Source organism: Haemaphysalis longicornis, unplaced genomic scaffold (genome assembly GCF_048455015.1).
Source record: "Haemaphysalis longicornis isolate Haplotype H1 unplaced genomic scaffold, Haemaphysalis longicornis Haplotype H1 scaffold_1, whole genome shotgun sequence".
NCBI classification, from domain to species: Eukaryota; Metazoa; Arthropoda; class Arachnida; order Ixodida; family Ixodidae; genus Haemaphysalis; species Haemaphysalis longicornis.
In genome coordinates this window covers 430340005-430354090 of record NW_027526203.1, presented here as the reverse complement: position 1 = coordinate 430354090, position 14086 = coordinate 430340005, and the positions used below count along the sequence as shown (strand labels likewise).

Sequence of the window (14086 nt, the reverse complement as noted above, 5' to 3'; positions counted from 1 at the left end):
GACTGTCGGAATGTAGTTTCTGGGGACCAGGGTGGAAACTTGGGACGTGATGTACAGCTGTGCCATCAAGAAGTATATGACAAGGAGTGATTAGGTGCCCTCAGATTTTTTTGTGCACAGTTGAGCTATTAAATGGACCTTCTTACAAAATATTAATAAACCCCACTTAATGTTGTTGAACATAATTTCATAATTCTCGATGGTCCTTAACAAACTATCATAAATCTTGCGCAACATTTTCTTGCACACAAACACGAACTGTTATGAACTGTTACGAACCATTATTTTTTCTTCCTGGAGCTGAGCCGGAACAGAACTTTATATGGAACGAAACAGAAACCGGAATTTCGTTCCGACACCCTGCTTAATGCTGTAGCGGGGACTTTTAAATAATCTATTCAAAAAGTCTGCAACTGCCTCTGAGGCAGAGGGACTGTTATAGCCGAGTACGAAGGGCAATGTGGAGCTCACCCACAAAGAAGTAACTGAACATCTGCTCACCACAGCACATGCCTATCCAGCACTGGCAGCCACCCAACCACGCCCGTGAATGTCTTAGCAATTTAAGAATCGCCAAACGACCGAGACAGTATTTTTTTCCCCTTGCTTTCTGCTTCCCCCCCCCCCTTTCCCCCAACGAGCTAAAGTTTGGGCTGGTTGTTGGTTCGCTACCAGCCAGCCCAGATATAATGTGGTGCAAGATTCAGATGAATCTTGTGCCACATTTAATATCTGCTATTATTGTTCTATATATGACTGGCATATATTGAAGATAAAATGAATGGAGTTGCTAGTTCATGCACAACCTGTTTCTCATCTTGCCATCTTTTATCCTTTGTCTGCTGGTTACTTCGAAGCAGCCAATCAAAAGTAACGTTCTCCGAGATAATTTCAGGCTCCCTGTGATTACACCACTGCTCAAATAGTTTAACATGGTACTCCATGTGAATGGTTCAAAAATAAGAACGCTGCTGAACTGAATCAGAAAACAGTAAGAAATTGTGGAGGAAATGAATCTGTCCAAGTGAACAGTACATTTGTAAATGAAAAAAAAAAAAAAAAAGAACAAGTTCTGACAGACTACTCTACTAGACTACTCTTGACTACTGCTCTACTAGACATGAAGAAGACTACTCTTGTAAACCTAAAAAAAAATTAACAAAAACTTTGTCAGCAGCAGGAAACAATGCACCTGGATCACATATATTTATCATCATGGTAAAGTGGTGCTCAGAGCTATAGCATTCATGTGTATGGAGTATTCTAAAGCCCTTTCATTTGTGAACATGCACCAAAGATTAAAAAAATTAATGTTGAAAAAAAAAAACACCTTTCATATTTTCCTTGTCAATAACAATTGAGAATTTAGAGCTAAGCAACAGCCAAGTGTATGCGTTCAAATTTTGGGGGTTTCGCACACCGAAGATGTGCCTGGGCTATGCGGCACACCATGTTGGAAAGCTGCAAATTAATTTAGACCACCTCAGATCTTTCACATGTGCCAAAATCTCAACACACCAGTGCTTTCACATTTCAACTCTACCAGAAAAATGGCCACTGCAGGCAAAGCATGTATGTTCTGCTAGTATAAACACATGCACAAACCAGCGTACACACATTAAAAGAAAACCATGCTAAGCCCGAAGAGTCATGGAAAGAAAATTAATAGGTGTCGTGCTTGGGGATTAAATAAGAGCATCACGGGTGAGGGAAGCAGCTCATGTGGAAGGTATCCCAGTTTGAATGGATAAGAGAAGTGGAGTTTGGCCACACATGTGATGCAGAGGACCGACAAGAGGTGGACTGGTGGGATAAGAGAATCGCTACCAGGACAGGAGGACGAGGCGCGACGCAGGGGCAGACAGAACGCATGGTGGAAAGAGCAGATAAGAAAATTCTGGGGCAAACACAATGGATTTAGATGTCACAAGATAAAAGCAGCTGTAAGTATATTGGAGATGCCTTCATCCTGCAGACAATAGCAACAGGCTTGTTATTGGGGTTGATGGCCAGTACATGCACTGCTGGGCTCATTAGAAAATTACTTTTTGTCTTTTCAGTGGCAGGTTTTTCCAGTAGTGACACACCCATTGTGTAAATTTTTTTTCTCCATTCAAGCAGTTTTGAATGGAGAGTGGGAAACAAACAGGTATATCAGTGACATGGCTGGATGGAAATGCGAAAATATGTGGGTACGTCATTTGCACTGAAAGTGTCAATGACCATTAGTGGCTTTAAACAAAACCTTCTTTTTTTCCCTTTTTCCTCTTTTTTTCAGAAAATTGTTTAGTGAAGTTGTTTGGGATTTACCACAAAAAATGTTATGGACATTTTGTTGACCTGTTTTACTGAAAATAGGCATAATGCACCAGGGCCGTACCCAGAGGGAGAGTTTGGGGGTTCGAACCCCTCCCGAAATCTTTTCCAGGCAGCACGTAAACAATACTTACTGTTGCTTTCAGCAAAACTACCCCCTTCCCAAAATTCATGACCCCCCCGAAAAAAATTTCTGGGTACGGCCCTGTAATGCACATTTGGAGAGCTAAAGGTGTGCAAGCCTACGTAACAGACACTGTTTTAGGGATGAAAGAAAACTAAAAGGATTTTTTTATGAGACTGCTACATTGCCTGAAGTCTAAAAATTCAGTGTCGGCATTACAGATGTTCCCATCATAATAATACATTCACCACTAGCTTGAAAGCCGATCAGCATTTTTTGGCGCATCTTGCCCTTGGTCGGCCTTGCCCCATTAACTCACAACTACCGTCAAAGGAAACAAACAACAGCAAACTTGTGTTACCACACTCAAGGAGCACAATAAAATACCTGTGCACTGCGACACCTTTGACTTTCACAGAAAAACTAAATTGCAGCTAAGTAATAAATAAGAAATTGAGACAATGGAACGACATTAGCTACAGCAGCTACCAATTTTTGCAATTGAAGAATTATATCCAGTTGGAAAACTATGTAGCAGCAATGTCTTCAACCCCAGTATGGTTGTGCAGTTAAATAGACTGCCTTGAGTATGCTGGCTCGACACGTGCGAGGGGGCTTATGGAATTCCTTGCAAGGAAATGCCATAGCTGGAAGGGATTTCATTATTCATATCGTGATCGACGTCTCGTTTAGCTGCGTCAACACATCTACCGCCGGTGACACTGTCCGACTGTGATGCTGCGTAATGCAAAAGTAGTGGATCCTGACGCCAACTAGAATGAGCAGAGGCAGCTTGCAAGCATCGCACCACAGGTTCACATTGCCAGTTTCAGTGGCCTCGTCCTAACGCTCATCTAACAAGATTGCCTGCTAAATTCTGCCAAGCAAAAATGGAAGCTTCAATTCAGCCATTTGTAAGTCACATTAGTTATTTGCAAGGGAAACAATTTGGTTAAGTTTATAACACCTTCAGGCGTAATTCATGCTCTAAGGCACTTTGTAAGTGGGCTTCACCACAGCATTACCCAAATGATCAACTCAGTGACTGACAGAACATTAACTGATCGCTAAGCCAAGCACATCCATAATACATTCAACTATTAAGTTTGGGAACTGGATTTATTTTGTTTTTGCAATCGTGTTCATATTCAGGATATAGCTGAAGCATCTTCTCAATTTCCTTCATCAGCAATAGCCAAATGGAGCTTGAAACGCAGCCACAGCTGGTGAAAGGCTAGGCACAAGGACGACACCGTGGTGGAAAAACAAAAATAAGCAATATAAAATAATACAGAAATAATAATAAACAATAAATAAGAGAACAATGCACACATAGTTTCCATAAATTTTTTGATATAAGAAACATTCACCACGCAAGCACGTATGGTACTTCTCAATGCTAAAATTAGTGCAAGATCAAAGAACAGGGAAGGTCGCAGCTCATTCCCTCTTAGTGTAGCTTGCATGGTCTTTTATTTAAAATGAGTGAATGAATGAATTTTCATTTACTCTAAGCAAGACTGAAAAAAGTTACAATTCCCCAAAATTTTCCCGATTTAGTCAGGAACTCAAAATTCCCTGATAAGTCCAGGCTTTCCCTGTTGGTAAATCTCCTGGTTTCTCATTCTAAACATTTGTGTATAAATTACCCGCAACTTGCTAGTTGGACATCTATCTACCGTTTGTGACGCACACAGTTCCTGTCCTTTTACAGTCATTCTTTACTGTAACGGTTACATTCAAGGCTCCTCATGCTTCAGGCAGAATCAGCTCTAGACACTTTGTTTTCCTTTTAGGTATTCAGATTACCAAAATACCTCACATTGGTATTTTGGTAATTACCAATGCATAATTTAATAATTACACATTGTTATTTGTTTAATAACCACATTAAATTTAAAACACACCTTTCTGAACTTAGAAGGCTGCCCACCTCGAATTTATTATTATTTTTTTATTTTCGACTCAAGAAATGTCCTCACCGGCCTAAGAAAACTCGGTTTTATGCAGGCAATTATGCAGTGTATACGAAAATTTTCTTGCTGCAGCGTGTACAAATGGGTAAATAAATAAATCTACTCTGAGTAAACTCTAACCACTATACAATCCTGTGGTGAGGTGTGGTCCGCTCCTTCAATCACATAGACTCATTAAACTTGGAATTCAGCTTCAGTAGATTTCCAGCCCACCAGACATCTTCAAACCACAACAGTAAAAACATATTGTGACGGTATTAATGTCAGCAGACAAAAGACGGCAACTGGAATCATCATAAAAGTTGCAACAAGCAGGTGTGCTCGGGCGAACGTACTAGAAGTTGCAATTCGTCGACACCAAATAAAAAAATTCATTTAGGAAGATAAACTAAAACGACACTTAAAAAATTGAGTTGGTCCTAATAACCATTCTACTTGCACAAGTGAGCGCAACATGCATGACTGCACTTAAGAGGGTGTGGCTGAGCTACCCTACATCCTCAGGCTGGGTGGATACGTACAGGGGGGACATATAGATATACGAAGCGAAAAGCCTACGACACATGTGGCATAATCGGGCTGCCAGGCTCGAAAGCTCCGTGCATGCACTGGTCTTCCACACATTTAAGAATACGGCCTGCCATTATATTGGATATCTGCTCAGTGAGCTGACACTATACAGTCCTTCAGTAGCTTGATTGATTGACTGCAGGGTTTAATGCGCCGACGCAACGCAGGCGATGAGGCGCGCCGTAGTGCAGGGCTCCGGATTAGTTTTGACCACCTGGGGATCGTTAACGTACGCCGAAATCTCCTACACACGGGCATTCTTGCTTTTCGCCTCCACCAGAAAAGCGGCCGCCGCTGACAGGAATCGAACCCGCATCCTCGTGCTCGGCAGCACAGTGCTTCAGCCAGAGAGCCCCCAGCGGCGGGTAATCCTTTAGTTTCGCACATCAACACTGTGTAGCTAAGCAAAAAACAAGTTGCGGGCCAAACCTTTTGCATCTTACAATGAGCATTTTGCTCGGGGCACTAGACAGGATTGCATCGTCGTTATCAATAAGAGCCGCACATGCATGCCACCACGCTGATACACGTTTATTCAAAAGTGGAATGTGAAGTTTGAGCGCAAGGATACAGTTAGTTCTTTTTTCCTCCCTCAAATACAAATGGAGCTTCCGTAAATAAAAAGAACAAGTTTGACGCGACGCTTGCTCAGACCGATCTATGCCTGGCAGCACGGTGGTGTGACAGCGCAATCAAATAAATATGAAGTGGCACTTCGTTGAGGAGGCATTTGATTTCGCAGTTGGACCCGCCGCGGTGGCTCAGTGGCTAAGGCGTTGCGCTGCTGGGCACGAGGTGGCGGGTTCGATTCCCGGCTGTGGCGGCCGCTTTTCTGATGGAGGCGAAAAGCAAAAACGCCCAAGTGTACGAGATTTCGGAGCACGTTAAAGGAGCCATGAAGAGAAAATACAACTTTGTTTAATTTGAAAGAACTAGGATTCAGTATCTCACTCAGCTCCATTACAGCCACAAAAGATGTTTTTTTAATGAAAAAAAGCAAGAAGTATTTAAAAACTTTTGCGCCACAGTGACGTGTTATGAGCAAGAATGACGTCATACGGGTCAACAATAAAACAATTTTCTGTGCGTTAACTGCACGTTAGCATTCAAGTGATGCGGTCAAATGGCACCAGAGGCCCCATTACAGACGTCCAGTCCTGTGTCGTCGCGACAGGTCAGTTAGGCGGCCGCCAATCGCACAAACAAGGTTCTGTGACGTCATAGAAAAGTTGCGGGAAATTGGCTAGGGGGTCGCGACTGCTTCACACGTTTTCTTTAATATCTCCGTTATTTGTTCGAAGATTGTGATGATATTGGTATCATTGTTATCGGGACTAAGCAGTCTTTCTAATAAACCCAACTTGTATTTTGTCTTCATGGCTTCTTTAAAGATCCCCAGGTAGTCAAAATTAGTCCGGAGCCCTCCACTACGTATTGAAGGCTGTGCACTCCGCTGTTTCTATTTATTTGTATCCTCCCTGTACTTCTCGGAAATTTATTTTTTGAGTGAACCCGACCAAGCAGTTAACTTTCCTTATTGTTCAGTGGCCCATACATACTCGCAGAGGGATTGGACCAGGATATTAACTGAAGCTTTTCTTCCTCTTTTTTTATTTAGTCCCTAAATCTTAGCATATTGCAATATGTCTTAAAATATGAACGAAAGGGTTGATATACGAATTTTCGAATTGTCCCCGTTTTGGATTGCCCTCGAACTGTCATCTTCCAAACGTCACACCACGTGTGACGTGGCGAAATGGCAAGTAGAACATATGGTCGATGTTACTTGCGTTTTTCTCTAGTTTTTTAGAGAGCGCCTGAAAGCTTTCCGGACAGCAAATATATTTGTCCTGGAATTCACCCCTTGTCGGTATTTAACACTTTAAAGGTATCATTAACATACTTGCGCGTTTGTGGAGCCCCAAATGAAGCTCCGAGTGTGCCAAGTTTTCCATTTCAAAAGGCACCCCCGATAATTAACTTTTTTTTTGTAGGGCACCGCAACACGCTTGCGAGCGGCACAGGCTGCAACTGAACGAGCGATGTAAAACTTGTTCGGCTAGTGGTTATTAACGAAGGATGTGATGAAAGCGCTCATCGAAACACATTAGAAGGGACACAAAACGGGCGCCTATCCGTGTTTTCGTCCGCGGGGCACAAGCCCGCGCATTTTTGATGCAGAATATCTGAGCATGCCGAACATCGCTTCGATAAGCAAGCACCGAGCTGCGGCGAATAAAGGATCCGAATTTGAACTTCTTAAACCATTTTTACACGTGAATAAAGTATAAAGTTTTGATAGCAAGAGTTTGGCTGACCACACACGCTCATCATTGATACTTGCACACGTTGGCGCATCAACGCCCATGATGTCTGACTGCACCCTGACGCATATTATGACTTCCAGTACATACCTAGTTTTGGTATAAGTATCTCCACTTTGCATGGCACACGCTCGTCAGTAGTTAATATGTCATCAAGAGAAAAGTAATCTTCGCATTGCGGAACACTTGGCCTCCCAGAGGCGGACGACATTTTCAGCTTGCCGCCAGAATTCACCGCGTCGAGAGTAGAGGGCGTAGGAGGTAGCCGGGGAGGAGAGTAGTAGCACGCTCTTTCCGTGGCTCATTCTAGAGCCGCTTCAGGAAATAGTTCGGCGGATCCATGCGCGCAATGCTACGAGTTCCCGTCTTGCGACACGTTGGACAGGAAGTTCTGTGTAAGTTGTGAGCGCAGTCGCGTATTCCGTTGAAGGAAATTACGCTCAGCTTTAGTCCAAAACTAGCCGACTCTTCTTCATCTGATCGCCCCGGGCCCGTGATCAGACGCGCTCTACTTTTCCTAGCGTAGTGTCTTCTGGTTTACCTTCTCGCGGAACGTTCGATGTCTGGTGCAGAAAAAATGATGTCAGGTTAGAAAGTGGTCGTCGTTCCTTTCTTCGAGACAGAAATGCCGACGTTTCTCGATATTTGGTGATCTCTGAAGCTACGAACGCAGCCTGGAGCCAAGCATGCCGGCGGTACTGTTGGATCGTTTGCCCCTGCCAAGCTTGCAAGCGTACACCGTCATCAGCGTCTTGCTGCTATCAGGATCTGTTTATTATGCTGTTCAAGTCACCTCGCAGCTGGAATGGAAAATCAACGCGACGTTCAACTTCGATTTCACGACGGATATTGATACCACCATGACGGTGGGGAACCTTACTTTTGTGAGCAACCACCAGCTTACGCTTGAACAGTTTCTGTTGGAACATCACTGCATACGACGACTCCTGGAGATCGTGTACTTCATGTTCCAAGAGCCGCTCTGCGTTTGGGTGAGTAGCAATTTGTTGCTCCCACTTTTTACACGGGCTATTCTGATAAGCGACTCATTCCGCGGTTGCCACCATAGACAGCAAGGGGATGCTTTGCCAGGAAAGGCGAAGTATCCCTTTCCTTCACAAGTGGGCTTACCCTTGGTTCTTTGCGATGTGGACGATATGTAGACCCAAATCCTTGCCTTCCATTGCTTCCCTTGCACATTTTGCCGGATATGTGAGCCTAGCCTGGCCGTTTCGATCAAGTGTAGAGGCTGGAATGCCTACCGTCCTGTGCTCGCACACATTACTCGCAGCTACAAACCTACGAGCCCGGCGTTAGTGAGTCTCGAAGCCACGAGCCCAGAGTTGATTACATGTAGCCTTAGTGCTTACTTGCACCTACTGTTTGTGAGCAATCCAGCGACATCGATTACCCGTAACGTTCAGTGTGAGTGAAGGGAAACTGAAACAGATGTCGTTCTAAGTTTCAACGATAACACGACTTCGATGTGGCCGTTTTTAGGATACAAGTGCAGGCACAAAAGGGTGCAAATGTCTGTTAGAGCGTATTCATACTCTATAGCCTCAACGAACCTCGTTTGAAGAAATCTGTTTCTCTGCGTTGGCGCGTAAAGCTGCGACGTACTTGTATGCGCGTAGAACTGCTACGTAATTCGACGTAGTGAACCGTTAAAATTTGTTTAAATTAAGCGTAAAATTGAATTGACCGAAGTAAAAATACAGTCTTCTACCGAAACATGTCCTCTAAACTTCATCGAATTAGGTGACGAGATTGGATTAACTTGGGTCGACTGTGCACGTCTGGATTATGAGCTTTGGTGATACTTGACCAGAACAGGTTGGCTCGGAAAAACTTTATTGCCGCGTCAAGCTCTAGAAAACACAAATAGCCAGCTAAACAAGGTTGTAAGATGTGATTGCAGATAAAATAGATTAACACCAGCATTTATTTACTTTGAATGGGCTATACCACTGGTAAGCAATTCCTGGGTATCAAATTTCCTTTGAATGAAAACTAGGCATTTAAGTTCCTTGGAACACATTTAATGAAGGTTTAAAGCAATGCACAAAATTGCGTTCTCAAAATTGGCATCAGACTCGAATTAAGGTGCCCTAAGTGCCCTGCAGCTTGAATGAAGGGCGGGTAATTATCGCTTAAATAAAAGCTGTCCAGTGGGTAGATACTGCCGTGATTTCAATATTCTGCTTGCGTTGTTTCGTGGTTTATAGTTTCTGGTAGTATAGCACAATTAGTGGCTATATAAGAACGTTCATGCTTACTTAATACTGTACATTTTCTACATGTTTATTTTAGTCACTCCTGATGCTTGTGAAACTCGATGAAGGTTTAAGAAATAGTCAGTAGAGATGACTTTTCTATTCTCTGTGCCACGGAAAAGCAAAGCTAATCATGTCTCTAGATGCCATGTGGCTGTACTGAAGTGAGTACCACCACGAGCTTTCGTGGTTGAGGACGGCAAAGAAAAGTTTAATCAGTCTAAGCACTTATTGTTTGATTCGTGATGTTGGTCTTGTTACGTAGAATAGCTCATTCACAGTTTACATCAATACTGTTCTGATGTTTATGTTGGTTGCTTTTGTGAAAATTGCGACTCAGAAAGCTAAAAGATGTTGAATTTCAGCAAAGGAAGCCGCAAGAACAGTGAGGTAGGAGGTGGGGCTAATGGTAACTTCGTGTAGAAGCGTGATGCAAGCACATTGTGCCAGGGCCATAAATACTAGCATTTTACGTGATTTGCGGGGAAAGTCAAACTAGGCAGACTTGAGGAATGCCACATATGCATTTAACTGGCTGCTCCCCGGACCCAGTAGTTGCACACACAACTGTTTGGTTCAGGTTTGCTTTATTCAAAGCCACCCATACTATGACAAGATGGGCGAGCACCTTTGCTGCTTGCGTTCATTTATTGCCTGTCTTTGGTTCCCTTTTAATGTCAAATGGTGGCATGTGCAGCTGGGAAGCGATGGAGGGGAATAGACAAGGCCACTGACCCAGCCTATCAACAAATAATAGCTGCCAGTGGTGATTTTTCTGAAGCGAGCGATACACAAAGCTTACGCAGCACTGATGTCTGTACTCACCGTGACAATCTGCCATTGTGCAGTGCTCATGGAAACAAAGAAAAACTGTAGAAATTCCAAAGCTTATCAGGGTGCAGCCATTTCATCCTGAAAGTTTTGCATTTTAATTCTTAATTGATCTTTTGCAGTTTTTTGCCCTTCTCATGCTCTTCCGTTTCCTTTTAGTACTATGTGTGTGTGTGCGGTGGGGGCGGGTCTCCAGCCTTCCTTGAAAGAAAATGCTGCATATGCCGCTGATGTCAGGCCTTACTTAGTGAAAAAGGGCAGTGCGGGATTCTTTCTTTCATTGACATAATAGACGGTTTCACTGTGCTACCACTGCTTTTTGTCGAGCTTTTTGTCAATTGTAGTTCTTAGTAGATACCAAAAGTTGCTCTGGTTTAGTCATCAGTATCAGGAACCATGAGCAGCAGCCAGAGTGGTTGACGGGGTGGCTTACATAAAGTTATCTGTTTGCATTAACAAAGGGGTGACGAGACTGCAGTCCGTAGGCATTGTCATGGCTCCAGCAGAAACCAAGCTGGCACGCCTGACCGCTGTTTTGTTGCTGTTGTCATTGACCATTGGTTAACTGCAAGCAAGCAAGTAAAATCACTCATACCGAATGTGTTCAGTGAATTCGCTGAAACTGTCTTCGGTGCCTTTTATACCTCCTAAACATGGGCGTCCTCAGCAAACCCGTTGCATCGTGGAGAGAGAGGGTAGGGGGTGGGGGCAAGTGCTGGTGTGGCTTGGGGGAGGGAAAGGGGGTGGGGGAGCGCCCACCTTGCACCCCACTGTTGACACCGATGCTCTTAAAGCATTTTGTAGTTCTGGACTACTAAATATTACGTGAAGATGTAGCTCTTCCCTGGCCGCGTGTTTCCAAACGCTTCGCGGCACAGCGCCTCACGTGATGTGCGATGTCACTGCGCGTGCTATTCAGAAGCTGCTGCTAAAAACGAGTGTTCCGTTCGGGCGCTGTGGCCTCAAGGTAGGGTTGTGGGTACTTGCACTGACGGCCTGGGATTGAGCCTCAGTGAGTCTACTTTAATTTTTTTATTGCAAATATTTTTTTCTAAACTCAATTTTTTTTTTTATGCAGAAGAACTCACTTCCTCATGTTGTTTTTGTTATAAATGGCGATTTGGTATGTTTTAAGTCACTTTAGGTTCGCGGCGCAGACTATAAACGTTCTGTATGGCGCGAAGACACAACACGTGGGGCGCTGTGCAACGAGGCATTCGGAAATACGTGCCCTGGCCACCAATAATATGCGACATACACCACTTATCGCATCATGCTCATTTAGTCTAGGATTGAGGCACTAGACTGGGATTATTACCGAGTGTGTAAAACTGAAATAGCTTAACCTTGAAGGCTAGGCCTCTCTTGCATTGGCGTTGTTGTACAGCAAGACAAGCACATGGGTCAACGACCTTTGCCACGAGTTTTTGGAAACTATTTGAATGGTTCGTGTCTTTTTGACACGAGCAGAACTTGTTGGAAACATTTTAAAATGATAAGAATGTTTGGAGTGTGCATGGGATGTGAGAAGGGCTTCTGTAGCAGCAGCAACACGGAGGTCTGTCTCCTGCATCATCTGATTCGTTGCCTCGAATCTCTTCGCTCCACCTAGTATTCTGCTTGCCTCCCATTTCTCGGTTAGCCACACGCCATTGCCTGTGCTGTCCACCTATTTTTCCCTTCCTTGTTTGACATAAAATTGCCCCACTCTATTCCTTAATTTCAGCACACAGCTTTGCTTTTACAAGGGTACGAGGATGATGCATGGTGTACTGCAGTGAAACACAATTAGGATCTCCACTGTGCTAGGTTTCATTTGGCAGCTCGTGGCACACTTGTTGCATTGGTTCAGTTTGTGTTTAACCTAGCTAAGCCCAATGTGCTGATGTGATTGTGTAGTTGCATGTAGTCCTGTGCATTTTTTTTTTTTTGTATTGGTGTACACAATTGCTGGTAATGCTACCTCATCGAAAACATTTATTGTCCCTGCCATGGTTAGTAAGGGATTGTGTATTGCTGGTATTGAGAGGCAGGACTCATGACATTCAACATTGTACACAACACCACACAGCTGGCATCTCTCTGGCCCAAGGTATGCCTTGTGCCGTGTGCTGTTGTGTACATAACTGACATTTCATCTCACAACTGCATTGTCAGTGCTCTGGGTGTGATTTTTTTTTTTGTTCCACCTAAAATGATTCTAATGGCATTCGTTCAGCTCTAGGTGCCACATTATTTCGTCCCTCTCAACGGTTCCGTTTTCGCATATGGTTTGCAGGCTCGCTTCGCCTGTTTTTGATAAGCTCGGAAAATGTTCATTTCTCTTTTACACCGGGCGCTCGAAGCACGCGCTCGCCGACGTATTCGTTGAACCTGGTTGAACGTCACCGCGCACTACTAGGCGCGATCTAGCAGGGGCGTGGTCGGGCGAACGCAAAACCGCAGCTGCGCGCATTTTGCCGATACCGTTAACCCCTCGCTGCGAACTGAAATAGGGAAAAAGGGGTCCGCGATCCTAACTCTAGGCCGTTCGTGCGGCACTGGGGAGATGCGTTTTTCATCGTTAGTGACTCGTTACATTAGCGTTTCTGCCCTAGGGGCTGCTTGGTACGGCGGGTGCGGTACTGCTGCGGCGTTCTTGTCTCTTGTAATGTCGCTCGCCGATGTTGTCGTTTCTGATTGCCGTTTATTATCGCGGCGCTCTTGTAGAAGCCGGGGAGAGTTGACGAGTCCTTTTGAAAGCGCCCTCTAAACTGCCCTTGGTCGCTTGCAAATTCGAGAGGACCTTGTACCACGTCAGCTCGTTCGCGTGAAAAGGCGAAAAAAGAAAATATCTGGGCCGCGTCATACCTGTTACGCTACAGCCTGCGTGGCGGACGGCGGCGCTCAACCGCGTGGTGCTCTATCGGGGGGCCAGCGCCAACCGGCTTCGCGACGTGAGCGAAAACAAAGCGCTGATGGTGGCCCAAGGTCGCAGACGCGATGGCGGAGGTTCCATCTTAAGAAGTAAGTACACAATACAAATGAGCGCCGCTGGGCGAGACGAGGCAGCTCATTGTTCTGTTTTGTCCGTCTGCTTTCGCCCCTGTCGGCCGAGGACTTTTCTGTATAATACGTGCGTGCGGCGGCCTCAAGGTGTCCCTGTAATTGCGCCACCGGGCTGGAACCTTCTGGTGGCGCGCGTCATCGGAAGCTGTCAGCCGCTGGCGCGCGAAACGGGAGGCCCCCGCGTTTTTTACCCCGAATTGTTGACACTTTCTCACGCCGCTGCTTCGTTTCGGAATCAGTCGTACAGTGCTGGCTGCAATCGCCGAGCTTCCGGGTCCCTGACTTGGCGTTAGAAGCAGTGCTGGGCATTGAGTACGTCGCATCGAAGTACCAGGAAAGTCCGTTCTGTGTTGCCCTTCGTGCGAGTAATGATACGCAAGAGACCGTGGCTAATCATTGCTCTTGAAACTGTCGTCCGCCATCGCGAAAAAGAAAAGACAAAGGAACGGGATTATACAGCACGGAAAGTTAACTCCTTCTTGAGGCCAGCAAAAGTTGGGAGAGACTTCGAACTGTGCTGCTATTGCTTTCCTTTGGCGCGAATGAAGAATCGGTCTAGCGTTCATATTGGTATCTGGCTTAGTCTACTCAGGCAGGAATTCTCCGTTTGCCTCTGATGGG

The 14086-nt window shown here is 44.9% G+C and overlaps 1 protein-coding gene across 1 annotated transcript in view; it reads right to left on the bottom strand.

Moving 5' to 3' along the window:
- Window positions 1–7633, bottom strand: part of Psf3 (DNA replication complex GINS protein Psf3) — a 71442-nt gene extending 63809 nt beyond the window's left edge. The window contains exon 1 of the mRNA XM_077687332.1: window positions 7401–7633. Within this exon, the coding sequence (XP_077543458.1) occupies window positions 7401–7521 (121 nt within the window). The 5' untranslated portion in view covers window positions 7522–7633. The remainder of the gene's footprint in view (window positions 1–7400) is intronic.
- Window positions 7634–14086: the final 6453 nt, after the last annotated feature.